The sequence below is a fragment of the Cervus canadensis genome, chromosome 2 (assembly GCF_019320065.1).
Source record: "Cervus canadensis isolate Bull #8, Minnesota chromosome 2, ASM1932006v1, whole genome shotgun sequence".
In the NCBI taxonomy this organism is placed as follows: Eukaryota; Metazoa; Chordata; class Mammalia; order Artiodactyla; family Cervidae; genus Cervus; species Cervus canadensis.
In genome coordinates, this window is record NC_057387.1 from 94,730,247 (window position 1) to 94,756,901 (window position 26,655).

Here is a 26,655-nt window from a genome sequence, read left to right on the forward strand (position 1 = left end):
CACAAAGAGACAACCTCCTGTCTCTCTTCCCAGAGGGAGCCAAAGACTGGCAGGAAAGGACTCACCTGACAGCTGAGGCTCTAGAGCCTTGGAGTTATAACCAGGGGGAAATATGTCCAAGGTACCTTCAAAGCCACCTTCCTCTTCCACACACTTGTCATAGATTAAAGCTGGATCTGAAGAAAAAAAAAAAAAGCCCTCCAAATTGCCAGCTACTGGGTTTAGAAGTTTCACTTCAGTGCTCATTAGAACATCTTCTAGAAACCTACCCAGACCTTCCTCAGCACCAGACTTGTTTCCAAAGCCCAGTGTGTAGTCAGTGCCACCTGGGATCATGAGTAGACAATCTTGCTCACTAGTGTGTTCTGTGTTCTCCCAACAAGGGGGGTGTCATACCAGAGAGGGCAAAGTTTGTTATTTTTCCCCCATCCAACATTTTATAGGCACACTTGTGCACACACACTCTCACGCACAGTCTTGTATGCTCCAAGCATCAAACATGGGTCAAGCAAGGCTAAGCTAAATTTTCCAAAGCAAAGGGTCTGGTCTAGTGCATAAGCTTATGCCTTGGGAAGGGTTAGAATCACATGTGGCCTCCATGAAGACTACAGACAAGTTTCAGTAAAGGTGGCTGAACTACCTTCCTCGCTCACTTTCACAGAGGACCCCAGGGCATGGATCTAACTCACGATTACAGAGTTTCTTCAGTGAGGTGATGGAAGAAAGAGAAGACACACTCATCTTGCCCTCACGCAACTCTTCTGCTGGCTTGGCTTGTCTCAAAAACCTCTTGTATAATTCAATCTGAAGTGGTGTCAGCCTTTTAAAAAAAAACAAAAAGAAGAATAGCTTGGTCAGTAGGAAATGCAGGACCACACTTCTGCCTTCTGAGGACACCTTGAGAGCCCAACCATACCTCAGGGGCTGAGCTTTTACCCACTCACTCCACATCCCTCAGTTGTTCAGTACCTACAACAAACCACCTGCTCGATCTTCACAGGCAGATATTTAGAAAGGATATCAGATGTCCTCCGTATCAGGCACCTGGAAGAACAAGATAAAAAGGCAAGGGGCTGATAAAACTGCCACACTAACTACCAGAATAAAAGCTGACACCCGAAGGACCAAGGCTCTTTGTAGTATCAAATATCAGACACTCATCAGCTCTATGGCAAAGATGTCTATATCAGGGTCTCAGCCATGGGAACGGAGACCCTTTCTTAGGGTCTAGCTTGACGGACAACTCTTTCTCTTCTTCAGAATGTTAGCTTGTCTTCAAGAGAAGGCAGAGGTCTTCTACTAAGCCTGGTGCTCTGACAGGGAAATGAATCTGTAAACCACTGAGTTTTTATGGGAGTTTCTCCTTGCATTTGCCCACTGCCTACTGCCAAATGGCCCGAAGTTCAATTAAATTCTGCCCCTACGACCTGGCAGACCAGGAAGGACAGAAATCAGGCACCTGAGCAGCAGCTCCTAAGAGCACATGGACCCTTTCCTGTCATCTTAACCTGAGGGGGAGGTGGCAGCTGGCAAAAGCTAGACTCTTCAGGATATAAATCATCAAGCATATATAACTACAACATAGGAGTCCAGAATATACCTGCCCCTTGAGCAATGTGGCCCCCATGGAAAAAGCCCCATCGGGAGGCACACCACCCATCCTTCAGATCTACTACCTGTCACAGAAAGCTGTGGGATGTGGGAAGAGAAGTTTGGTGCTTTAGATCTGAGACACACAAAGGGAGCTTCTGAAGTACTAACAATGCTCCAAGGGATACAAAAACTTCCTCAGCAGGATGCTAAGTGGCACCAAACCAGACCACAGGGGCCAAGGCCAGGAAGAAAGCAGGGAATCAGCCTGCCAGACCCCTTCATTTACTCAGTGGCTATTATTGTCAGGGCACCATCCCACTCTCTTCATAGAATCCTACCCCCCAAAGGCCAAGGCCACAAAGGATTGGCCTTGGATGGCTAAGGAGGCAATTCTGATGACCTAATGTGGGGGGGACCCCAAAAGAGGTACTACTGTCACCCCCACCCCCATTACCTATTCACAATGCTGGTGAGCTCCCGCAGTCGCTCCTCTCCTACACGCCTATCTTCCTCGCTGGCAGCTGCATCTCGACCCTTCAGAATTGGCAATTCAAAATGCTTCTTGAACTCCTGAGCAGTTCCTAGCACAGGAGAAAAGGCATTAAAGAATGCAGAAAAGTAATGACTTTTCCACTGCCAGGAATGGCAGACTACTTTGTCACAGACTAACCTTCCTGCCAAGAACAACAAAGCTGAACAAATTATAGGCAATTTCTGTTTGAATAGATCAGAGAGCTACCAAAGCAGTAAAGGCCAAATATTAAGATAGCAAGTAGATCAAAACTCAAATATATACCTAATTACATTAAATGTAAATGGACCAGGGACTTCCCTGGTGGTCCAGTGGTTAAGATCCCACAGTCCCAATGCCGGGAACACAGGTTCAACCCCTGATCTGGAAGATTACATACGCTGCAGGGCAATTAAGCCTGTGGGTCTTAACTACTGAGCCCATGCCCTAGAGCCCCGTGAGCTGCAGTGATCACGAGAGTTAACAACTGATATAATCATTCTATGCCCATACATTCTGGTTTTCACTTTCAGTAGAGTATTCAGTGAATTACATGAGATACTCAATACTTCATTATAAAATAGACCGTGTGAACTGCTTTTACCTAATTGTTGGCTAATCTAAGTGTTCTGAGCACATTTCAGGTAGGCTAGGCTAAGTTTTAATGTTTGGCATTAAATGCATTTTTTTTAAGGTGTATGATTTTTTGTGTTGCATACCATTTTATTTTTTATTTACTTTTTTGGCTGCACTGCGTGGCATACATGATCTTAGCTCCCCAACCAGGGGTTGAACCTACACCCCCTGTAGTGGAAATGCAGTCTTAACCACTGGACCACTAAGGACATCCCTTAAATGCATTTTTGACTTAAGACATTTTCAACTTATAATGGGTTCAGTGGCACAGAACCCCATCATAAGTTGAGGAAGATCTGTACTGATACATGCTACAATGCTGATGAACCTTGAAAACATGCTAATTATGAGAAGCCAAACACAAAAGGTCTCATATTATATGATTCCATTTACAGGAAATATCCAGAACAGGCAAGTATACAGAGACAGAAAATAGACTGGTAGTTGATAGGGGTTGCGGTAAGTGGGGTTGGGAGTGACTGTTAATGAGTATAGGATTTTGTTTTAGTCAGGAATTTCAAAGATCAGATACCTCACAAAAGTGGATCCCAAATGGCCAATGAATATATGAAAAGGGGTTCCACTTTTACTCAAAATTAAATAAATGTGAAGAAATGTCACTAAGCACCCAGCAGAATGACCAAAAAAAAAAAAAAAAATTCATCTCTTCTAAAGATAAATATTGGTGAAAAAAAGCAGAGGTCAGCAAATTACATCCACGGACCAGTCACCTGTTTCTGTAAAGTTCTATTAGAACACATCCATGCTCATGCATTTACATGTTATGGCTGCTTTCACAGTACAGCAGAGCTGAGTACCTGTGACAGACAGTATGGCCTATGATCCTACAATACTTACTATCTAGCCTTTTAAGAAAAAAACTGCTGGCCCCTGATGTAGAAACACTGAAATTCTCATATACTGCTAGTACAATCACTCTGGAAAACTGGATTATTTACTAGGGCTAAACTCATACATAACATATGACCCAGCAATTCCATTTTTATGACAGAGAAATGCATATTATTCTCAGGTAAAAAAAGGTAGAAGAATGTTCATGGGATCATTATTCAAAATAATAAAAAAATGGAAACTCAATTGTCTATCAACAGTAGAACTGATAAATTCTGGTATATTAAAAAAATGGAATAGTATACTAAAATGAGAAACAAACTGCCATAGACAACAACATGAATTACTCTCTAACATTATATTGAACAAAACAATCCAGATGCAAAGTAAAATATATGATTCTTTTTACATGAAGCTCAAAAATGGGCACTAACAAACCCTTCCACAGATATCTATGTACAAGAACTGCCCAACGTATGATTTTTAGGGGCTGGGGGGCAGTGAGGAGTTGCTGCTTAATGGGAAGAGTTCCAGAATTGCAAGATGAAAAAGTTCTGGAGGTAGATGGTGGTGATGGTTGCACAACAATGTGAACGTATTCAATGACACTAAGTTGTACACTAAATAATGGTTAAAAACAAAACTGCCCAAGACAGTCTTCTCTGAGGCAAGAGCTCTTCTGAGGCTGCTAGGATATGATGAGCAAAAATACCTGGGGGTAGTATTTCCTTCTCTAGCTCATGGAGACCATGCCCTGCACAGCCCCTGCCACCTCTACGGTGGGAAAAAGGGCCAGGGTGGGCCTTGCTAAGCTGCCCAGCAGAGCCAAGGTCTCCCCACGGCTCTGGTACTCCTTGACAAGAGAAGTCTTCCTAAGAGTGTCTAGTAACCCACATTTAACTGTGGTCTCCTCTCTTCTCAGCTAGAGTTAGACTCGCAAGGTTAAATCAAGGCCCCTCTCCAGTGTAGCAGAAAAGGCCAGATTCTTACCCAGGATTCCCGAATTAACAAAGTGTACCAAGCTGAAATACTCAAGGAGATCATTTTGGATAGGGGTCCCGGAGATGAGCACCCGTCGGCTGGTGTTCAAGCTGTCCAGGGCCTGATAAGTCTGATTCTCGGAGTTCTTGAGCCTGTGTCCCTGCAAGGAAATTAATTCTCACTGAGGTCTGGGCACAATGTGGCCTCCCTAACAGTAGCAAAGTCTTGTGTAGACAGAAAAAGGGGAATCAAAAGCATTACAGGTCCTGAGCCTTGGGAACTGGGCAGGGGCACCAAGAGTGAGAGTTTATCCACTCTCTTGGGGAGAAACGGGCCAGGCTCAAGGACAGACCTTCAGCTTCTAGATCAATGCTACATCCATAAAGCAAGGATTCCCTGTTTCTTCCTCTGCCCCCATCTCCAAAGCCACAGCAGCCTGCCTATCCTCTTCAGTGATCATCTGGACATGTTAGAGACCCAGGCTTTCAGGGAATTCTCCCTCCCCCACTAGCCCAACCATCCTAGAACCTCCCGAGTCAGATGCCTTCTGTATTAGACTCCTGGCTGTGTCTGGACTGTCAGTGGTAAGGGAACTTAGTCCAGGTTCCTCCTCCCCTCTTTCCTCAGAACCCATCCAGTTCAGATCTAAACAAAGAGCCTCTCTCTGCATCCCTTCTCAAGCCCTATATCACCGCCACCCACTGCCCCTCCCCCACCCAGCACTCTATCTCACCAAGGCAGAAACTTTTAAAAGCAGAGACCATGTCAGATTTGCTTTTTAACTTAATGCACAAGACAGAGTTCTCTATTCAATGAATGTTTGCTGAAGAATGAAATGAATAACCAACATTGCTATTGGAGAATTAGATACAGAATTTTATTTAACAAAATGACTGAATGTTGTATACCTAAAACAAAAACATTTTATGTCAATTGTATCTCAATTAAAAAAAATTTAAAGACATCCTAAACAAAATTAAGTTTTAAAATGACTGAAAGCTCAAGCACTAGTCCTGAAACAAAAGGCTGAGACTTCTGAGCTGAAGAGGGAAAAGAAACTTTAAACTTGTGAAGAAATTACCCAAAAGGCCCTGGGAAATGCGCATCAACAACTGGAACCCTCTAAACAGAAGCTCCCCGAGGGCAGGCAATCATGGGATCCCCAAGGCCTGACTCCTCTAACAGGTACTTCATAACTCAATTTAATGAACTGAGCTGATACACTACCTTTGTGGGTCTCTGTGGAAGAGGGCCAACCCCAGCTCCTATGGAGCCGCCCTGGCTCCAGACCCAGCTCCTGCCACCACTGGCCACAAATTTAAAAGCCAAACCCTGGCATCTCAGCAAATCAAATATTTGGCTAGCTAAAAAGTTGTCAAAGTTCTGACTGAATTTCTACTCTGGCAGAATTCTCAGCTTATCCTTTTAAAAGCAAAAAAAATGATACCAAGGTTAAATAACACCACTTCTCTCTCATGAGCCCCATGAATAGATTCTTGTTTTTAACACATTTCCCCAGCATCTGACTGGCTTTGTGTTCTAGAACTTGTAAAGAAACGTACATGGAACCGGTGAGGCATACAGGGACAGACAGTCCTTCCATAGCCAAGCCAAGCTTCACCCTACACCAAGCTTTGGTTACCCCCGAGGCAGGAGTGGAGAAGAGTCAGGCCTTAAAATCTCAGACCTGGATTCAAGTCCCAGCACTCCCCTAAGCTTGTTTCCTAACCTCCAAAACTGAGGTGAAGACAATGTCAGTCCCTCCCATTTATAACACCTTACAAAATGGTTCCATATACCCTCTTTCTTGATCTGGATCATGTCCCTTTCAGGTAGACAATGTGCCACCTCCTCTACAGTCTGAGAGCAGTTTCATCCACAGACATGCTTATAAGCAGCGAAGCCAACACTGATTCCAAGTGTTCTCACTTGCTCTGCCTAACTCAGATTACTATGTGGATCAAGATTTTGTACAAAGTTATCATGCTATTATTATCTTTCATTATTTCTGTGTGTTCCAGAGAAAAGCATCAGCTAGGAGGAAGCTGGGAACATGAAAGCCTGGGGAAAAGGCTTTCCAGGACCTAAACAGGACAAACTCCTAGAGAAGGCTGACCATCTTTTCAGGACTCTGGCTTCCTCAGGTCTCTGACAAACAACACAATAGGGAATGGCAACCCACTACAGTATTCTTGCTTGGAGAATTTCATAGACAGAGAAGCCTAGTGGGCTATAGTCCATGGGGTCACAAAGAGTAGGACAGGACTTTCACTCTCCTACTCTGACACATGAAAGGTAGATGAGGGGCTTCCCAGGTGGTCTAGTGGTTAAGGCTCTGCACTCCCAATGCAGGAGGCCCCGGGCTGAATCCCTGGTCAAGAAACTAGATTTCGCATCCCCCAACTAAGAGCCACAATGCCACAATGAAGATCCCACGTGCTGCAACTAAGACCCAGCAGAGCCAAATAAATAAAATTTTTTTAAAAAGGTAGATGAGTGTAAGGGAAGGCCAGGACGCTGCAGCGTACAAAGAGGCAGCTTGGAACCTTGTACCTCAGAAAACAGGAGAGAATGAGGGAAAAAATCAAACACTATAGAGCAAAAGAAAATCTAGATGCCCTCAGCCCTCAAGGGCTCAGACTGCCATCAGCCTGCCTTCCCTTCCCCTCCCCAACATCCTGGCCTCTAGACCAGGCTCCTGGCACAGTCCCTTTCCATGATGAAGCAAATGCCAGGGTGCTGTGCAGTGGTCACGTGCACACCCCACCTCAATCTGCTAAATCCCTTACTCCTACCAAGGAATGGCCCACCAGGGTATCAAAAGTTGGCAGACATGCCAGATAACGACTCTTCATAAGGACAAAAGTTCAACTGGGAAACAGCTCAGGGCTAGCAAGCATGGTTACCCTAAGTAAGCTTTTCTTCTTTGTCCCCTCCCAAAAGACCCTGATACTAGGGTAATCTATAGTCCCCAAAGCACCGTCAAGCCTGCCATCAGTTAAAGATGGGGCCAAGTCTTCCAGCCACCCGTCCACTAAAGCACCAGGGAATGCCCTGACTTTCCCCAAGATGTAAACAAGATCAACAGGCCCAGGGCAGCCAAGCCCCCTTTAGACCTGGGAAATTCTTTATACCAGGAAGCTCCCAGCCACCCTCACTCCTTTCTAAGTAGTAACATCCCTACTACCTTTCATGCTCAGTGCTGGAAAAGGCCAGAAAGCAACAACTGCTATATTTCCCTCAGTCCCAGAGTCAACACAGGTTCACAGTGTGTATGAACTATCCGCACCACTTTCCTGTCTCTGTGCATCTGTTCACGTGAGTCCTCTCAGCCTACATAAAAATCAGAGCTGACATTTACCAAGGTCTTATGACATACCAGGCACTGTGATAAAAGCTTTCCTTCATTTAATCCTAACAATAATCCCATAAGGCAGATATTATCACCCCATTTTACTGACACAGAGAAGCTTGGGTAGTTAAGTAATTTGTCCAAGGTCATATTACTGGTATGCAGCAGAACAGCCAGGATTTGAATAAGACCTCTCTGAACCTAGAACCTGTTCCCCTAAACCCTGTACTGTGTTTCTCCATCCATCCAAATCCCTCCCAGCCTTCAAAGTCCTTTGGTCTAGGAAAACTGTGTAGAGGGAACAAAATCAGTCAGCCCACAGCACCTCACTCTCCTTGGCATCCCAAGCACTACTTAACCCCTCTTTTGGCAGATTGGTACCCTGGGCTCTCCCTCTCATCTGCTGACTCTGAGGCGGTATGTTCTGTCCTCAGCATCTCCCAGTATCTAGCACAGCCCTTAGATGGCACTTTTCAGTGAGAAGACGCTGACAGACTTTTCTCCCACCACCGAAACAGCAGTACGTCAAGTACCTCATCACATATGACCAGTCCAACACTCCCTTTCTGGAGGACTCCAACGTGAAGGCGGAAAGTCTCATAGGAAATGATGAGGATGGGAGAAGGCACTCTGGCACCACGCTGGTTCATAAATCCTTCTACGACAGAAAAGGTGTCAGGACAGCAAGTCTGAGAATATGCTAAAGAAAAAACCAGTTTGATGATTCTGTAATTTAGCCTGGAAACAACTAAACTCTTTTTCATGGTAATTCTCTTATCCTCCACCCACTCCCTGCCCTCGACCCCGGTTATCAGTGAGGATACGCTTAAGAAAGGAGCAGATTGTAAGGAGGAGTGCAGTCATGTTTGTTAAGGCTCCTACCCAGCTTTTGGTCTATCTCGTCCTTAGAGCCTCCATCGATGGCCAGAGGTTGGATCCTCCCTCCAAGCCATTTCCCAACTTCATTGTACCAGTTCCTCACTAGGCTGGAGGGCGACACCACCACTGCCTTGTCGATTTCTGGCTTGCAGTCTGGACTCTGGCGCAGAAGCGTCCACATCAGTGTGATGCACTGCAGCGTCTTGCCCAGGCCCATCTCATCAGCCATGATGCAGCCATGGCTCCCGGGGATGCGCCGACTGGTGACACACTCCCACAGGAACTTCACTCCCTGGGGAATAGTAACAGCTCTCAGCCCCCTTTGGCACCCCGCTGCTGCTGCCCCCGGGATGAGAGCCTCTCAGGCCCAGCCGCTGCCCCAGCTCAAACCTCACCCCCACCACCATTTACCTCTCTCTGATGAGGCCTCAAGACCTTACTCAGAATAGGATCAACAACCACATGAACAGGAAGTTTTTCCCTGAGAAAATACAACACAGAAAACACAGCTCAGACACTGCAACGGCACACCCTCAGAAAGCTATGTCCTGCTGATCCAGAGGCAGTTGCCTAAGACAGGACCTCTCTGGCCCATGCAATCAAACCATGCATAGCAAATTCCTCTCCAGGGTGAGAAATCGAGGAGATGGCGTTGGGTTCCCTATGTCATCACCTGAACATCCCCTGCTCCCCTGAGTGAGCCTGGTGGGAAAGGATGAGGAAACCCACCAACTGGACATATCTACACACTCTTCTCCAGGCACTCTCCTCCCCAGCTACTCACTCTCTGCATGGTATGCAGTCATGACAGCACTCTGAAAACACGTGCAGGTCCCAGGGTGAAACCACACCAAAATGCTCTCTGCCCTCCAGGCTCTGTGCGCTCACAGAGGACCACAACTGCTCAAGAAACACCAGTGCACGTACTTGTCAAACTTCAGCTGGTCATGGGCGCTCAGTGGGGGAGGCTCATACAGAACCAAGGCACCTTCTTCCAGGGGGTCATGGAGGGCTCGGCGGACCCCAGCCCGTTTGAGGCCCAATGCCCGAGAGCCCAGAGGACCTAGAAACCAACAATTTGTCACTTGAGCCTCTAAGCTGAGGAGCTCCAGCCGGCCCAGGTTAAATGCCTATCCTTCACATAACCTTTCCAAAGCTTCCACATGACCCTCTCCCCCTAGTACCTCTCTCTCCAGATGCAATTTGGGCACCTCTGCCTAACCATTAACCAGCCTCCCTCAGATATTACTTCTCCCACTCAACTACAAGCTTCTGGGGGGCCAGGTCTCTTTCATCTTAGATCAAAACAATCCTGGAAAGGTCTGAAACCCTAACGGAGCCTTTCAAGACTGAAAGCTCAAGAGTTTGCCTCCTCCCCCCAGCCCGAGTGAGCACAACGCTCTGTCCTTTGTACAGAGGGGGAAACCTGCAGAACCTAGACCCCCAACAGAGTCAGCCTTGTAAAGGACATGCTACTGGACTCACTTGGACTGAACGGAGCCTGGGTCCATCAGCCACCCTGGCCCACCAGAAGCTTCCTACACACTGGTACATCCCCACCAAGATGAGGGGCACTTAGTCTTGGTGACCCTATCAAACACAGACCTCATGCAGGCCCCAGGAGGGTGACCCCACACATAGTCATCACTGGACTGGCATCTTTAACTCCAAGGTAAGCTTGTACTTACAAAAGCAGATGTTTTGATCTATTTGGGCATATTCACACATGACTAATTTAAGAAACAGAAGAGTCTCCACTTTTACCTTGATAATTTGGAATGGGGATTTTGAAAGGCTTTGACAAAATGCTTCGAATAAATGCTTCCTAAAAAAAGAAGAAACAAGGATTCAGGACTGCTTGGAGATGTTATGGGATATTTTTATAAAGACAGTAAAAAATGCCCAGGTAAGCATCATAATATATTCAGATCACCGTAGTTTGACTACATCTCATTCAGATGCATCTAGAACAGAAGATGTGCTCCATATTAAATTATTAGGTTTTGTACAACGGCTTTCATCTTTGAGGCTTTGCATGAGGTTCCACAAATCCCCAGGGACAAGGCAGTGCCAAAGCAAATACCTGGCCTTGGTTAACCACAAGACTCAGAACCTTTAGCTCATGAAAGATCATGCCAAGCAAGCATACCGAACTATTCCCTAAGCTGCAGTGCCTTAAGAAAGCACCACAAACTGACCCGATCCCAGTACTAACAGAACTCTCAAGTCTAGATTCAACCACTGTCCTATAAGGCTATATCTTTCCAAGCATAGCTCACACTTCTTTTGTAATCTCTGATCAATCCTGCTTACTGCATCTAATTCCCACATAAATTTTCACATCAGCCTCCTCGGGAACTAAACAGCCCTTCAAAGAGTAGTGGTCACAGGAGAAAAAGGAGTAGTATCAGTAAAATAATGTTGATAACAACAAAAATGACAGTAATGATGATGACTAATAATGTATGTCAGATGCAGTGCTAAGTCCTTGCATTCATGTTACCAATTCTCATTAATAGCTCTTTGAGGTCTCTATATTACTGGCACCCCTATTTTACAGATGAACAAATTGAGGCCGAGTGGTTTCCCAAGTCACACAACCATGACGTCTGTAGGACTTTCCTGATTTCAGGGCCTTTATTTGTAACAGATGGGCAATATGGCTTCCTGACCCAACCTATTTGAGTTTAGCATGTGGACCAGCCCAGAGTCAACAGCTTCCTGCATGGAACGGCACAAGAGAGGGGAAAACATGAGCCAAGAGGACATGAGACAGGGGGCAAGCCAATCACCAAAAAAGCCGGGGACAAGGATGACAGGAAGTCTCTGTGCCATCACTTCAGCCTGGAATCAGCACTGGGCTACTGGGCTGGGGCAGAAGGACGCTCGGGAGTCCACAGTGTCAGCTCCTGAGCTAACTGACAACTCCCATCTAAGTTCTCATCTATAGACACCTGAGCCCTCTAGGCAATTACAATAGCCTGTGAACCTCAACAAAATAATAAAGAGTTAGCCAAGAGAGCAAGGAGAAAACAAGAGCAGAAACACTGAAGGCAGTCTTAATGGGATACATTAGTGGGAAAGTAATGAAAAATACTCTCTTCTAGCAAAAACACAGTTTAATAGGGGGGAAAAAAAAGCAATTGCCCTGAAATTTTTATCTTTTTATTCTGATCCACCTGTATAGATTATAAATTAAATTCTAGAAACTCAATGTACTTTAAATAAGAAGACTGTAAATTCATTATGGCAATGTATTGCAAGATAGAAAAGAAATGTGGGGAACTGAACTTCATCACCACGCTTAAATAACACAAGGCTAGGGTTGGAGAAAGGCTCCAATTCTTTATTTGCAATTTCTTTGCAGCTGAATAAAATCTTTTGATTATTTTTAATTATCAAAGAAAGGATAATGAGAAACTTATACATGAAAGATGCTAACAAAAAGCTACCATTAAGTCAAAGAAGAGGAAAAGGAAAAAGATGGACTCAATTTCTTCCCTAACTTGGCATCAATTCTGCTTTTAATTCTGAAACTGAGATATTATTTTCAAGATTATCAATGTAAGAGGCTAGTATTAAAGCTCTAAGTAGCCAAGAATTTATGCTCCAAATTTAAAAAGACTTTCAGTAAAACCCAGGAACTGTAAGTTCTGCAGGTAGAAGTTCAGGCTTGTGGAACTACTGTGGAAGGAGGTAAGGACCCCTGGCTAAAACCATCTGAGGGCACACACAGCCTGCAAGACTTGCAATGCAGCTTCCAAGAATCTGGCCTGGGAATAGTCATTAGACTCTGACAGAGGGAGGGGAGGAAAGCATGCTCTTACTCGGTTTCGTTACTGAAAATCCACATCACCCTTTCCTCTAGATGATAGAAGAGGGAGAAGAACATTCCTCCTCCTCCCCAAGGTCAAAGCTTCCCTCTTCCACAGATAGTCATTCTATCAGGCCTGCCTGATCTTTCTCTATCTCAAGCTTCTTCTACCAGCTCTTTCTCACCAGCATTTAAGACATGCTTAACTCTCTCCTATCTGAAAAACAGAATGTCCTTTGACCTCATATCTCCTCCCCTTCAAACTTCTAGAAAAAGTAGTGTTTCCCCCTTATCTCCCACTCCTCCTATCTTCTGAAATGATTCTTCCCAAGGTCATCAATGGCCTACAAGACCTTAAATCCAAGAGATATTTTTCTACCCTATCTTACTAGACAAAGCTGGTCACTCCCTCTCAAATAGTCTCTGCTTTTGACTTCCAAGACACCATCATCCCACTATTTTGTCTTTCTGGGACTTTACACTCAGTCGCCTAACAGGCTCCTCTTCTTCTGCCCAATCCCTTTAAAAGTCAGTGTTTCTCAGGGTTTGACCCTAAGTTCTTCTGACTATACATTCACATGGACATGCCAATACACTTTTTGGAGGTGTCAAACTCTATGCCAATCACCTCAAATCTCTTTCCAGTCCATAACACCCTCCTAGGTACCACATCCACATGTGCAAACCTAGACAACCCACAGGACTTAAAACTCATTGTGTCTAAGACTAAAGTCTGCCCCCAGGTCTGCACTGACTTCTGTAGTCCTAAAGCATTTTTTTCCTTTGGGGATCCTTCCTCCACAGCCTTCACACAGGCTGTTCCCTTTACCTGGAACATTCCCTGCTCTCTTCATCTGGCAAACTCCTCACATTCTTCAGGACCCGACCTAATCAGCATGTCCCTCAGATTCGAGTCTCCACCAGCCTCCAGACTGTTAGGCCTCTTGTTTGCAAACTCTCACCACCCTCACACTTATCTCATAAGATAAATCCTGAATTAAAACAGCTCCAGAGGACTAATACTACTTTTCTAAGCTCAAGAAACAAACAATATTACTTTAGTGAATTATATACATATGGTAAAACAATCACAAAAAGCAAGGGATGATGAACATAGTTAGGATGGTGGTACCTCTGGGAATGGAGAAAGAATTATGACTGATGATGTTCTAGCCCTGGGTGGTGGGTTCACAGGTGCTATTTCGGTTTATACCTTTTATACATTATACATTTTATGTTTCTGTATTCATCAAATAGTATGTAAAATGTTTTCTGAATGCATAAATAACTAACCTCCATTATACATTCCTATCATATTCCCATTTTCCCTTCAAAATGTCCCTATAAAGGAAAAACACAATCTTGTGTCTCTACCATTGCAACAAAAACAACAAAACACCTAGGAATAAACCTTGCTACAGGACATCCTTGGTGGTCCATTGGTTAAGAATCCACCTGCCAGTGCAGGGGACGTGGATTTGATCCCTGGTCTGGGAAGATTCCACATGCTGAAGAATCAGTACTTGCAGCCTGCGTCACAACTACTGAAGCCCTTGCACCCTAGAGCCCATGCTCCCCAACAAGAGAAGCCACCGCAATGAGAAACCCACTCATAGCAACTACAGAGCAGCACCTGCTTACCACAACTAGAGAAAGCCTGTGGGCAGCAACAAAGATCCAGCACAGGTAAAAAAAAAAAAAAATCCTACCTACAGAGGCAAAGGCCCTAAGGCCCTGCTTATTTAACTTATATGCAAAGTACATCATGCGAAATGCCCGGCCGGATGAAGCACAAGCTGGAATCAAGACTGCCGGGAGAAACATCAATAACCTCAGATACGCAGATGACACCACCCTTATGGCAGAAAATGAAGAACTAAAGAGCCTCTTGATGAAAGTGAAAGAGGAGAGTGAAAAAGTTGGCTTAAAGCTCAACATTCAGAAAACTAAGATCACAGCAGCTGGTCCCATCACTTCATGAAAAATAGATGGGGAAACAATGGAAACAGTGACAGACTTTATTTTCTTGGGCTCCAAAATCACTGCAGATGGAGACTGCAGCCATGAAATTAAAAGACGTTTACTCCTTAGAAGAAAAGCTATGACCAACCTAGACAGCATATTAGAAAGCAGAAACATTATTTTGCGGACAGAGGTCCACCTAGTCAAAGCTATGGTTTTTCCAGTAGTCATGTATGGATGTGTGAGTTGGGACTATAAAGAAAGCTGAGCACCGAAGAATTGATGCTTCTGAACTGTGGTGTTGGAGAAGACTCTTGAGAGTCCCTTGGACTGCAAGGAGATCAAACCAATCAATTCTAAAGGAAATCAGTCCTGAATATACATTGGAAGAACTGATGCTAAAGCTGAAGCTCCAATACTCTGGCCACCTGATACAAAGAAGCAACTCATCAAAAAAGACCCTGATGCTGGGAAAGATTGAAGGCAGGAGGAGAAGGAGACAGCAGAGGGTGAGATGGTTGGATGGCATCACCAACTCAGTGGACATGAGTTTGAGTAAACTCTGGGAGTTGGTGATGGACAGGGAGGCCTGGCGTGCTGCAGTCCATGGGGTCACAAAGAGTTAAGACACGACTGAGCGACTGAACTGACTGACAGAGGCAAAAGGCCTGTATGCAGAAAAGTGTAAGATACTGATGAAAGAAATCAAAGATACAAACAGATGGAGATATCCCAATTTCTTGGATTGGAAGAATCAATTTTGTGCAAACATAAGTGAGTATACTACCCAAAGGAATCTGTAGATTCAGTGCAATTCCTATCAAATTACCAATGGCATTTGCCACAGGACTAGAAAAGAAAATTTTACAATTTATATGGAAACAGAAAAGATCTTGAATAACCAAAGCAATCTGGAGAAACAAAAATGAAACTGGAGGAATCAAGCTCCCTGACTTCAGGCTATACTACAAAACTACAGTAATCAAGATACCGGCTCAAAAACAAAAATATAGACCAATGGAAAAGGACAGACAGCCCAGATATAAACCCACACACCTATGGTCATCTTATCTATGACAAAAGCAGCAAGAAAATACAAGAGAAAAGACTTCAGTAAATGGTGCTGTGAAAACTGGACAGCTATGTGTAGAAGAATGAAATTAGAACACTTCCTAACACCATACACAAAAATAAACTCAAAATGGGTTAAACACCTGAATATAAGGCCAGATAGCACCCCACTCCAGTACTCTTGCCTGGAAAATCCCATGGACGGAGGAGCCTGGTAGGCTTCGGTCCATGGGGTCGCGAAGAGTCAGACTTGACTGAGTGACCTCACTTTCACTTTTCACTTTTATGCATGGGAGAAGGAAATGGCAACCCACTCGAGTGTTCTTGCCTGGAGAATCCCAGGGATGGAGTCGCACAGAGTCGGACACGACCAAAGTGACTTAGCAGTAGCATAAGGCCATACACAATAAAACTCTTAGAGGAAAACATAGGCAAAACACTCGAATCTTTTTTGATGCACCTCCTAATGAAAATAAAAATAAACAAATGAGACCTAATTAAACGTAAAAGCTTTTGTACAGTAAAGGAAACCACAAACAAGACAAAAAGACAACCCTCAGAATAGGAGGAAATATTTGCAACTGAAGAAACTGAAAAAGGATTAATCTCCAAAATATACAAACAGCTCATGCAGCTCATTATCAAAAAAACAACCCAATCAAAAAAATGGGCAGAAGACCTAAATAGACATTTCTCCAAAGAAACCATACAGATGGCCAAACAAACACATGAAAAGATGCTCAACAAAACTAATTATTAGAGGAATGCAAATCAAAACTACAATGAGGTATCAACTCACACCCATCAAAATGGCCATCATCAATAAAATCTACAAACAATAAATGCTGGAGAGCGAGTGGAGACAAGAAGTCCTCTTGCACTGTTGTTGGGAATATAAACTGGTACAAACACTATGGAGAACAGTATGGAGGTTCCTTAAAAAACTCAAAATAGAACTAGCATATGAACAGCAATCTCACTACTGGACATATACTCAGAGAAAACCATAATTTAAAAAGACACATGTAGTAGTCAGTTGTGTCTGCCTCTTTGTGAACCCATGGACCATAGCCTGCCAGGCTCCTCCCAGGCAAGAATACTGGAGTGGGTTGCCATTTCCTTCTCCAGGGGATCTTCCCGACCCAGAGATCAAACATCTCCTGCATTAGTAGGCAGATTGCTCACCACTGAGCCACCTGGGAAGCTCACACCTGAAACACACACAACACTGTAAATCAACTATACTCCAATAAAAATTTAAAAAATGAAATATCAACTCTCTAAAGCAAAAAATAAAGTTATTACAAAATAATGACTATACTTCCTTGTGTTGCATGTCCTTGTTGCTTATTTTATAAAAAAAAAAGACTGATGTATTCCAATGTTCACTGCAGCACTACTTACAATAGCCAGAACACGGAAGTAACCTAAATGTTCATCAACAGAGGAATGGATAAAGGATAGATAGTATGTATGTGTGTGTATGTGTGTGTGTGTCCGTCCACAATGGAATTAGCCATAAAAAGGAATGAAATTGGGTCATTTGTAGACACATGGATGGACCTAGAGATTGTTATAAATGAAGTAAGCCAGAAAGAGAAAAACAAGTATCATGTATTAACGTATATAAGTGGAATCTAGAAAAATGGTATAGATGATATCTGCAAAACAGAAATAGAGACACAGAAGTAGAGAACAAATGCATGGACACCAAAGGGGAAAGGGAGAGGGTGGGATGAATTGGGATTGACATATATACACTCCTGATACTATGTATAAAATAAATAACTAATGAGAATCTACTGTATAGCTCAGGGAACTCTATTCAGTGCTCTGTGATGACCTAAATTGGAAGGAAATCCAAAAAAGAGGGGAGATACACACACACAGCTGATTCACTTTGCTGCACAGCAGAAATTAACACAACACTGTAAAGCAACTATACTGCAATCAAAGTTAATTAAAAAAACAATCTTGCATCACCTCTATTCTCAATACTACACTATTTCTGACACCTGACATGTGGGTTTTCCACACCTCAAGCAAATCTTCATTTCCACGTGGGTTCCCTACACCTTAATTCCAACACTATGTTCCAGGAGAAAGCATCAGAAGCAAATCTCAAATCGAGGTGCTTCTGACCACAAAGTGAAAGTGTTAGTCGCTCAATCAGCTCTTTGCGACCCCATGGACTGTAGCCTGCCAGGCTCCTCTGTCCACGGGATTTTCCAGGCAATACTGGAGGGGATTTTCCCAACTCTGGGATAGAACCCGAGTTTCCTGCATTGCAGGCAGTCTTGAAAGGCTCTGACCACAAGCTACAAATCAAATGTTACCACAACCCCTTCCTTAGATTAATTCACTAGCTGATTCAGAGAACTCAGATAAAGTTTACTTACTAGATTACTGGTTCATCACAAAGAATATTAAAAGATATGAATGAATAACCAGATGAACAGACACACAGAGGGAGGTCTGGAAGAGCGATGAACACTGGAGCTTCTGGCCCAGAGAAGCTTCGGGTGTGCCTCTTCCTGACTTCCAGCTCACTAACTGGGAAGTTCTCCAAACCCTCCCAAACCTTTTGTGTTTCTAAGGAGGCTTTTGACACAGGTAGGACTGATTAAACATTGGCCATTGGTGGGTTGGTTCCCCTGGCAACCAGTCCCAAAGTTAAGTGCTTTCCAAAGTCATCTCATTAGTAAACTCAGGTGTGGCTGAAAGGGGTTCATTAGGAATAACAGAAGACATCTTGATCCCTCTTATCATTTAAATTCCAAGGGTTTTTGGAGCTGTGTCTTGGTGTCCTTCAGAAGGTTTAGAGGAAAAAGCTTCGGATGGAGCTAGGCAAATCTGACAATTTTGTAACTTTAAGCAAATTATTTAACCCCTCTAGGAGTCAGCTTCCTTATCTTAAAAAAATAAGTTACACAAGATAATGCACATAACCTGCCATGGTGATGATTACTTTTGATTTTACTAAAGGATACAGTGAAAGCTACAGGCTCTGGTACTTCTTAAAAGCCACTATGCAAAATCAGAGACAGTTCTCTGACGGGTTCCAACACCCTGCCTAAATGGGAACGTCTTCACTCTCTGCACCTCGTTGTCATCACCAGTCTGAGCCACCTGAGAGCTGGTGCCCAAGTAGCTACAACAAGGGGGATTCCAAGTCAGGCACACTAAAGAAATCTCTAAGAAAAGAGGTCAGGCCTTTTCCAGGCCCTGGGAGCTGTGGCGAGGCCGAAAGCTCCCACTAAAGCATCTGCTGGCTACTGTGTGAGGACTCAGGGAGCCTCCCTAGACAAAAGAGGGCACACACAGACATTGACAGGTTATAGCTCGGGCTTACATGTTGACTGCTGTCCAGACAGGGTGGTCGATTCGTTAGCTGAGTCAAAGGTTTCCGAAAAGGAGACAGGAAACACTCCTGGCTCTGGGTCTCACAGCTGGATTTCTTAGGTTTCTTAGGAGTCTAGGAGAGAGAATTGGAGAAGATGAAGTCTGGATGATACACAGTTAGCCACAATGACAACTAATATTTAAAATGCTCATTAAGCGTGAAGCACTGTGCTAAACTCCTCACATGTGTTATCGTATATCATCTTCACAGTAATCCTAGAATACATGTTTACATCCTGATGTAACAGGTGAGAACAGTGGAGCTTAGTGAGGTTAAAGAACTTGCCGATTTTGAGGGGCAGTGAAAAGTAAAAGTCACTCAGTCCTGTCCAACTCTGCCTCCCCATGGACTGTGAATTCTCTAGGCCAGAATACTGGAGTGGGTAGCCATTCCCTTCTCCAGGGGATCTTCCCAACCCAGGAATCAAACTGGCACTGCAGGAGGATTCTTTACCAACTGAGCTATCAGGGAAGCCCCGAGGGGCAATGGAAGTGAATGAAGTGGGCCTGTGATGGGCAAGTCCATCAGTAGCACTGTCAAGCTGCTCACAAATCTTCACTCCAAAAGCCCCAAGGAATGAGTGACTCTTTGCTTTCCTCCCAGGGTTTACCAATGGAGGCCAAGAGTAGAGCTGCTCCCAACTCCCAGGCCGCTCTCGTCAGTCCCCACCATGTCTGTGAGAACACCAGCACTGAAAGCATTTTCTGGAGCAACCAGGAGCAGACAACACCAAGTGCTGCCCCAAGTTCAAGTCTGAGACCCATGTAAGTGACAAGGGGCAGTCAAGGCAGCCTGCACACCAGCAGTGCAGCTACAGAACGAGCCCCACTGAGCCATCAGGCAAGAATCCACTTGTAGCAGCTTGCCAAGGTATCTGAAGCTACAAGGCACACCTGAAACAAACACCAGACCCCTTTCACTCTCTCTATGGGCTTTCACTCACATGTTGCAACCGCCCCAAACTGCCTTCTAGATATTTCTTAGCTAATCCCTTCCTCCAAAGTTCCAATGACCAAGCCACTGCTTCTTGAATTGCTTTCTCTGAAGTGCATGCTACCTCATCATCCTACTGATTTAGGTTACATAGGTCCTGCCCACAGTTAGCCCCAAAAAGCCTCCAAGGCAGGGCTCAGTCCAAAGTCGAATGTGGTGCCCTTGATTATCTGCAGGGACTGGAAGGGCACCACCCCTCCAATCAAGGCCCAGGGAAGCTCAGATTCTACCGTAGGCCCAGTGCTACTGTTCTGTGACACTGGGCAGGTGACAAAGAGAAAAAGAGCTGCTAGTTGCTGCTGGGGCCTCCTCCTTTTTTCCCAAGGTTGCCAAAGGGTCCAACCCAATCAGCTCTTTGCTTTGGAACACCCCTTCTTATCAGGAAAACTGAGGCATACTAGCTTTTAGTGAGCACCTTGAGGACAAAGATTTTATTTATCCAGTTCGATGCCTGACACATAGTAAGCACTCACTAAAAGAACAGTAAGCACTGAAAGGCTTCTGGAGGTGACAGGGTACATTTCATGTAACCCCAGGAACCAAGTCTAGGATTCCTCTCCGCCTAAACGGCCCTGCAACCCGACGTCCCCTATCCCCTTGAGGGCAGAGTACTCACCACTGCTCCAGGCTGCCAGTCTTCATCATCAGAGGGTCCATCTTCCGGTTTTCTTTTGGCCAGCTGGCTGGGAGCTAAGCTCCTCCTCTGTAAGAAGAGGACGGAAACAGTCCATTAGACCCAGTCATAGGGCTAGCCACAGTCTCCCATAGGTCCATACTTACCATCCTGGACCCAGGAATATAAAATGTCAAGTACCCATTAGGCAAAGGTCAAAGGCACCCAGCAGCTGAGAATGTACAACCAGCCTAGTAAAGAGCGGGCTGCTACTCTTTTGAGAGCATGGGCTAATTAAAGGAGCAGGGATGGAGGGAATACAGCCAGGGGATGAGGTTTGGGCCCGAAGTATGAAGAGTGTCGGTCTCCAGGTAGCCAAGGCGGGAGAGAAGGGCAAAAAGGAAGTACCCAATCAGAAGTGGGTAGAGGTCTAGGATGGGGAGAAGAGGCAGGGGAAGAGACGGCCAGACTGGGCAGAGGAGAGTCGGGATAACGGCCCCAGATGGACCTGAAGGCAGCGGGTAGCGGGGAGGGGGGGGGAGGGGGGGGGGGAAGGGTGATAATCTGAGGCCTGGGGAGGGCGAGTCCAGAGAAGGGATTTCCCAGGTCGGAGTGAGGATGCGGGCCTAAGGGAGGCCGAGCAGGAGTCCAGGCAGGACACGCAGAAGACCCGGGCTTGGGAGGGGAATCCCAGGCAAGGCTGGAAAGAGCCGCAGAGCAGAATCCCAAGCACTGCCGCTTAACCTTCCTCTACCCAAAGCGCGCGTTAACAGCCGCCAGGACTCCCGGGACCCGCCAGGCCCGGTCAATCGAACCTCCCGCGGTGCAGCCACCGCACCACCCATTGGCTGCGTTCGATGCGTTCGGCGCTCGCGCCTCAAGAATGGGGGCGGGCCTAACCCTGCGGTCGCGGAGAGGAGGGGGCTGTGGAGGTGGGTTGGCTAAACGGACCAGCGACGAGGTGGGACTTAGGAGGGAGGGCGGGGTCCGCGGTGGCGGGAGCGGTTGGGCGAGGTGGGTGGGGCAAGAGGACCAGCTAGGTTTTTGTGCTTGGGGGCAGGGCTTGCCTTCGGGTCCACTGGCGCGTTGGAGAGGCCGTTGTGCTGCCTGGGAAGCAACTGAAGTGATGGTTTACTTCAGATGGGGCTACGAAGGACTTGCGCCTGGGTGCAGAAGGCTGGGACAGGGGGGCTTAGTATGTGACAGAGCTGGAGAGGAGGTCGGGGTTGGAGTTAAATGTCCCTCCTCTTCCCCCATCCCCACCCGCCGAGGGTGGGGGCAGTTTTTCCGTCTGGACTCCCTACCACGTGGTCGGCTTAGGCAGTGAAAGCTCCCAGGGGACTTGATTTTTAGCTCTGGGGTGTCTCGAAGAAAGCTACCTTCCTTTCCTAGGCAAAACCGTGCTGGCGGCAATGTGGCTTTGGAGTCAGGCCTAATCCTATACACTCAGTCTTCCTGTAGGCTCAGTCTCTTAAAACGTCAATTACTTCATAACGAAACTGTATTAGTATTTTGGCTATTCTGAGAACTAATGTGCTTAAATTTATCGATATAATGCCAAGCACAACCTAGGTACTCATTAGTAAGGGGTATACACATAGCATTTATTGCCAGGTACCTCTAAGTTTCTGAGTTATAATCATTTAATAAAGAAAGCGGAGCGCTGAAGAATTGATGCTTTTGAACTGTGGTGTTGGAGAAGACTCTTGGGAGTCCCTTGGACTGCAAGGAGATCCAACCTGTCCATCCTAAAGGAAATCAGTCCTGAATATTCATTGGAAAGACTGATGCTGAAGCTGAAACTCCAGTATTTTGGCCACCTGATGTGAAGAACTGACTCATTTGAAAAGACCCTGATGCTGGAAAAGATTGAAGGCAGAAGGAGAAGGGGACGACAGAGGATGCGATGGTTGGATGTCATCACTGACCCAGTGGACATGAGTTTGGGTAGGCTCTGGGAGTTGGTGATGGACAGGGAGGCCTGGCATGCTGCAGTCCGTGGGATCGCAAAGAGTAGACACGACTGAGCGACTGAACTGAACTGAATGCTCACAACTGTGAGGCAGGTTTATTATTGTCCCTGTACACTAAAAAAAATTGCTCACAACCTAAAAGTTGAGAGTTAAGTTTTGTTTGGTGGAAATTTTTAGGACATCAAGCCCAGGAAGCAGAATCTCAAGTAACCCTAAGAGAACTGCTCAGAGGAGGCAAGGGGGAACTTCCATATATAGAAGTTTTGCAACACAGAGCAAGTAGTCAGAAACATCTAAAGTGAAAGGGTTAGTCATTCAGTCGTGTCCTACTCTCTGCAACTCCTTGGACTGTATGTAGCCTGCCAGTCTCCTCTGTCCATGGGATTTCCCAGGCAAGAGTACTGGAGTGGGTTGCCATTTCTTTCTCCAGGGGATCTTCCCAACCCAGCGTTTGAACCTGGGTCTCCAGCATTGCAGGCAGAGTCTTTACAGTCTGAGCCACAGGGAAGCCCTAAAAATTATTGTAGAAATAATTGAAGAAAGCCAGAAATCACAAATTAAGGAATTTAGTGATTTTCTGTGTATGGGAAGATGCAAGATTCTGGGCTCAGTGAAATTATGCCTTTGATCTGCACCTCAGCTCTCTGGGGCCAGTATCCTGTGCTTTCAGGCTTCCTTGATGGTTCAGACAGTAAAGAATCAGCCTGCAATGCAGGATACCTGAGTGGATCTCTGGGTTGGGAAGATCCCTTGGAGAAGGGAATGGCAGCCCACTCCAGTATTCTTGCCTGGGAAATCCCATGGACAGAGGCACCTGGCGACTACAATCCATGGGATCACAGAGTCAGACAAGACTGAGCAACTTTCACTCACATCCTGTGCTTTTACATCCTGAGTTTCCTCGGGGTTCACCTTAGAGAATGGCTGCAGTCTGATGGCTGCTGGACAGCAGGTATTCTTTGTTTCCTTTATGAGTTCCCCCAGGGCTCACTACTTTCTGTGGTGGCTGCAAGTCTCCAATTGCTGATGACTGTGACATATTTTGAAAAGACCCTGATGCTGGGAAAGATTGAGGGCAGGAGGAGAAGGGGGTGACAGAGAATGAGATGGTTAGATGGCATCACCATCTCAATAGACATGAGTTTGAGCAAACTCCAGGAGATAGTGAAGGACAGGAAAGCCTGGTGAGCTGCAGTCCAAATGAACAACAGTGGCAGGCAGTATTCCATTTGTCATCCTCATTTTACAGATGAAGAAACTGCTTAGAGAAACTAAGGTTACACACCTTGAGAATAACCAGGATTTGAATTTAGAACCATTGTTCTTCAGTCACCATGCTGTGGTAAGGAGGGGCTGAGCTAAATTTTGTGGGGCCTGAAGCTTTTGTAAGTACTTGTTTAGGCCTTCTAAAGTTAGGTACACATTAAAATTAGGTACTCAGGGCTTCCCTGGTGGCTCATTGGTAATGAATCTGTCTGCCAATGCAGGAGACACAGGTTCATTCCCTGGTCCAGGAAGCTCCCATATGCTGCAGAGCAACTAAGCCCAGCCTTCACAACTGCTGAACCCACACTGTGCAGCCTTGGAGCTGCACCTACTGAGCCCACATGCAGCAACTACTGAAGCCCAAGTGCTCTAGAGCCCATGCTCTGCAACAAGCCACCACAATGAGAAGCCCACACACAACTGGAGAGTAGTCCACTCTCACTGCAACTAGAGAAAGATCACAGACCAACGAAGACCCAGCAGAGCCAAAAAATAAATAAATAAAATTAGGTTCTCGATATATATATATATATATTTTTTTTTTTTAATGAAAAAACAATTATGAAATCTTGGAAATTTAGGTCCCTTTCTTCTGAAACCTCTAGGCAATTTATCAGAAAGCCTTCCTGCTGCAGTCTGGCTTCTCCTCAATTAGAACACTCTGGTCCCTAATAACTTCCAGGACTCCAGGGTCTGTGCAGGTGGGCCCTGAAGCTTATCTTTAGCTTTATGGTAAATCTGCCTCTGATGACAACTATTATTATTTGCCTGAAGTGGGACAGGATATACTTGCTTACTGACTTTTTAATCATGTATTTAAAGATAATTACCAAAAAAAGCTAAAAAAAAAAAAAAAGATAATTGCAGATTCATATGCAATTGTAAGAAATAATACTGAGAGATACTATGTACCTTTTACCACGTTCCTCTAATGGTAACATGTTGCAGAAGTATAGTATGACATCAGGACCAGGATATTGACATAATGCAGTCACCATACAGAACATTTCCCTCACGTCCTGAGAATCCCTCATGTTGTCCTTTTATAGCCAGACCCTTGCCCCTCTCACTTCTGCCCCTTCTTTAATCCCTGGTAACTAGTAATTTATTCCCCATTTCTATAGTTTTGTCATTTCAAAAATGTTATCTTAATGGAATCATATAATAGTAACTTTCTAAAATTGACTTTTTCCACTCAGCATGATTCTCTAGAGATTTACCTAGATTGTTGAGTATATGCATATCATATCAATATTTCTTACTGTTGCCGAGTAGTATTCTGTGATGTGGATGTACCTCAGTTTATTTAACTAGTCACATGTTAAGGACACCCAGGTTGTTTCCAGTGTTGGCTCTTATGAATTCCTACAAGCATTCATTTGCAGATTTTTGTGTGAACATGTCTTTATTCTCTGGGATAAATGCCCAGGGGTACAATTGCTAGGTTATAGAGTATTTGCATGTTTAACTTTTTAAAAAACTCACAAATTGTTTTCCAGAATGACTGTACCATTTCACATTCCCACCAGCAATGTATGAATGATCCAGTTTTTCCACATTCTCATAAATTTGATGTTATCACTGTTTTTTACCTTAGCTGTTCTGATAAGTGTCGAGTAATATCTTGTGATTTTAATTTGCATTTCCCTAATTGCTAATGACATTGAACATCTTTGTATGGACTTGTTTGACATCTGTATTTCTTAGTGAAATGTCTCTTCAATATCTTTTGTCCGCTTTCTAATCAGATTGTTTTTTACAGCTGTTTTGAATATGCTTTACATATTCATAAAATAGTAGTTGTTTGTCAGATATGTGGTTTGCCAATATTTTTGTCCATTCTGTAGCTTATTTTTCCATCCTCTTAACAGAGTCTTTCACCAAACAAGCCTCCTTAATTTTGATGACGTACAGTTTATCAGTTTTTCCCTTTTATGGATCATGATTTTGATGTCAACTCTAAGAACACTTGACCTGGGAACACCTTGGTGGTTCAATGGTTAGGACTTGGCACCCTCACAACCACAGCCCAGGTTTGATCCCAGTCAGGGGAACTAAGATCCTGCAAGCTGCATGGCACTGTCCCGCCAAAAAATGGTTAAAAATAGTAAGAAGAGGGGCTTCCCTGGTGGTTCAGTGGTTGAGACTTCACCTTCCTATATGAGGGGTGTGGGTTCATTCCCTGATTGGGGAGCTGGGATCCCACATGTCTCAAGGCTAGGAAGCAAAGGCATAGTGCAGAAGCAATGTTGTAGCAAATTCAATAAAGACTTTAAAAATGACCTACATCAAAAGAATCTTAAAAAAAAAAAAAAAGGAACACTTGACCTAACCCTAGATCCCAAAGATTTTCTCTTAAGTTTTTTCATAAAACTTTTGAGTTTTATATTTTGCATTCAAATATGTAATCCATTTTGAGTTAACTCTTTATATAATGTGTGATATATAAATGGAGAGACTAATTTCCTATCGATATTCAATTGCTCTAGAACCATGTTAAGAAGTGATGAAATGGGACTTCCCTGGTGGTCCAGTGGTTAAGAATCCACCTTGCAATGCAATGGACGTGGGTTTGATCCATGGCTGGAGAACTAAGATCCCACATGGCGCATGGCCTAAATAAATAAATAAACAAAAAGATTAAAGAAGATAATTTAGTTGATACAAACTTCATTTAACACTTCATGATCAGACAGTAGCCATCCAGAAAACTGTTAAATGGAGCAAAAGACAGATAAAGAATAATAAACAGGAAG

The 26,655-nt window shown here is 44.7% G+C and overlaps 1 protein-coding gene across 3 annotated transcripts in view; it reads right to left on the reverse strand.

Moving 5' to 3' along the window:
* Nucleotides 1-21,469, reverse strand: part of RAD54L (RAD54 like) — a 27,029-nt gene extending 5,560 nt beyond the window's left edge. For 2 of the 3 annotated variants that reach the window (XM_043461456.1, XM_043461455.1), the window contains exons 1-13: nt 20,828-21,469; nt 20,664-20,750; nt 19,004-19,126; nt 10,569-10,629; nt 9,732-9,867; nt 9,216-9,285; nt 8,808-9,096; nt 8,459-8,583; nt 4,583-4,733; nt 2,048-2,174; nt 970-1,044; nt 690-820; nt 66-176 (exon numbers count right to left, since the gene is read on the reverse strand). In XM_043461456.1, coding sequence (XP_043317391.1) covers nt 66-176; nt 690-820; nt 970-1,044; nt 2,048-2,174; nt 4,583-4,733; nt 8,459-8,583; nt 8,808-9,096; nt 9,216-9,285; nt 9,732-9,867; nt 10,569-10,629; nt 19,004-19,126; nt 20,664-20,750; nt 20,828-20,830 — 1,489 coding nt within the window. In that variant the 5' untranslated portion in view covers nt 20,831-21,469. The remainder of the gene's footprint in view (nt 1-65; nt 177-689; nt 821-969; nt 1,045-2,047; nt 2,175-4,582; nt 4,734-8,458; nt 8,584-8,807; nt 9,097-9,215; nt 9,286-9,731; nt 9,868-10,568; nt 10,630-19,003; nt 19,127-20,663; nt 20,751-20,827) is intronic. The other variant, XM_043461457.1, reaches the window with a different exon arrangement.
* Between the last annotated feature and the right edge of the window lie 5,186 nt (nt 21,470-26,655).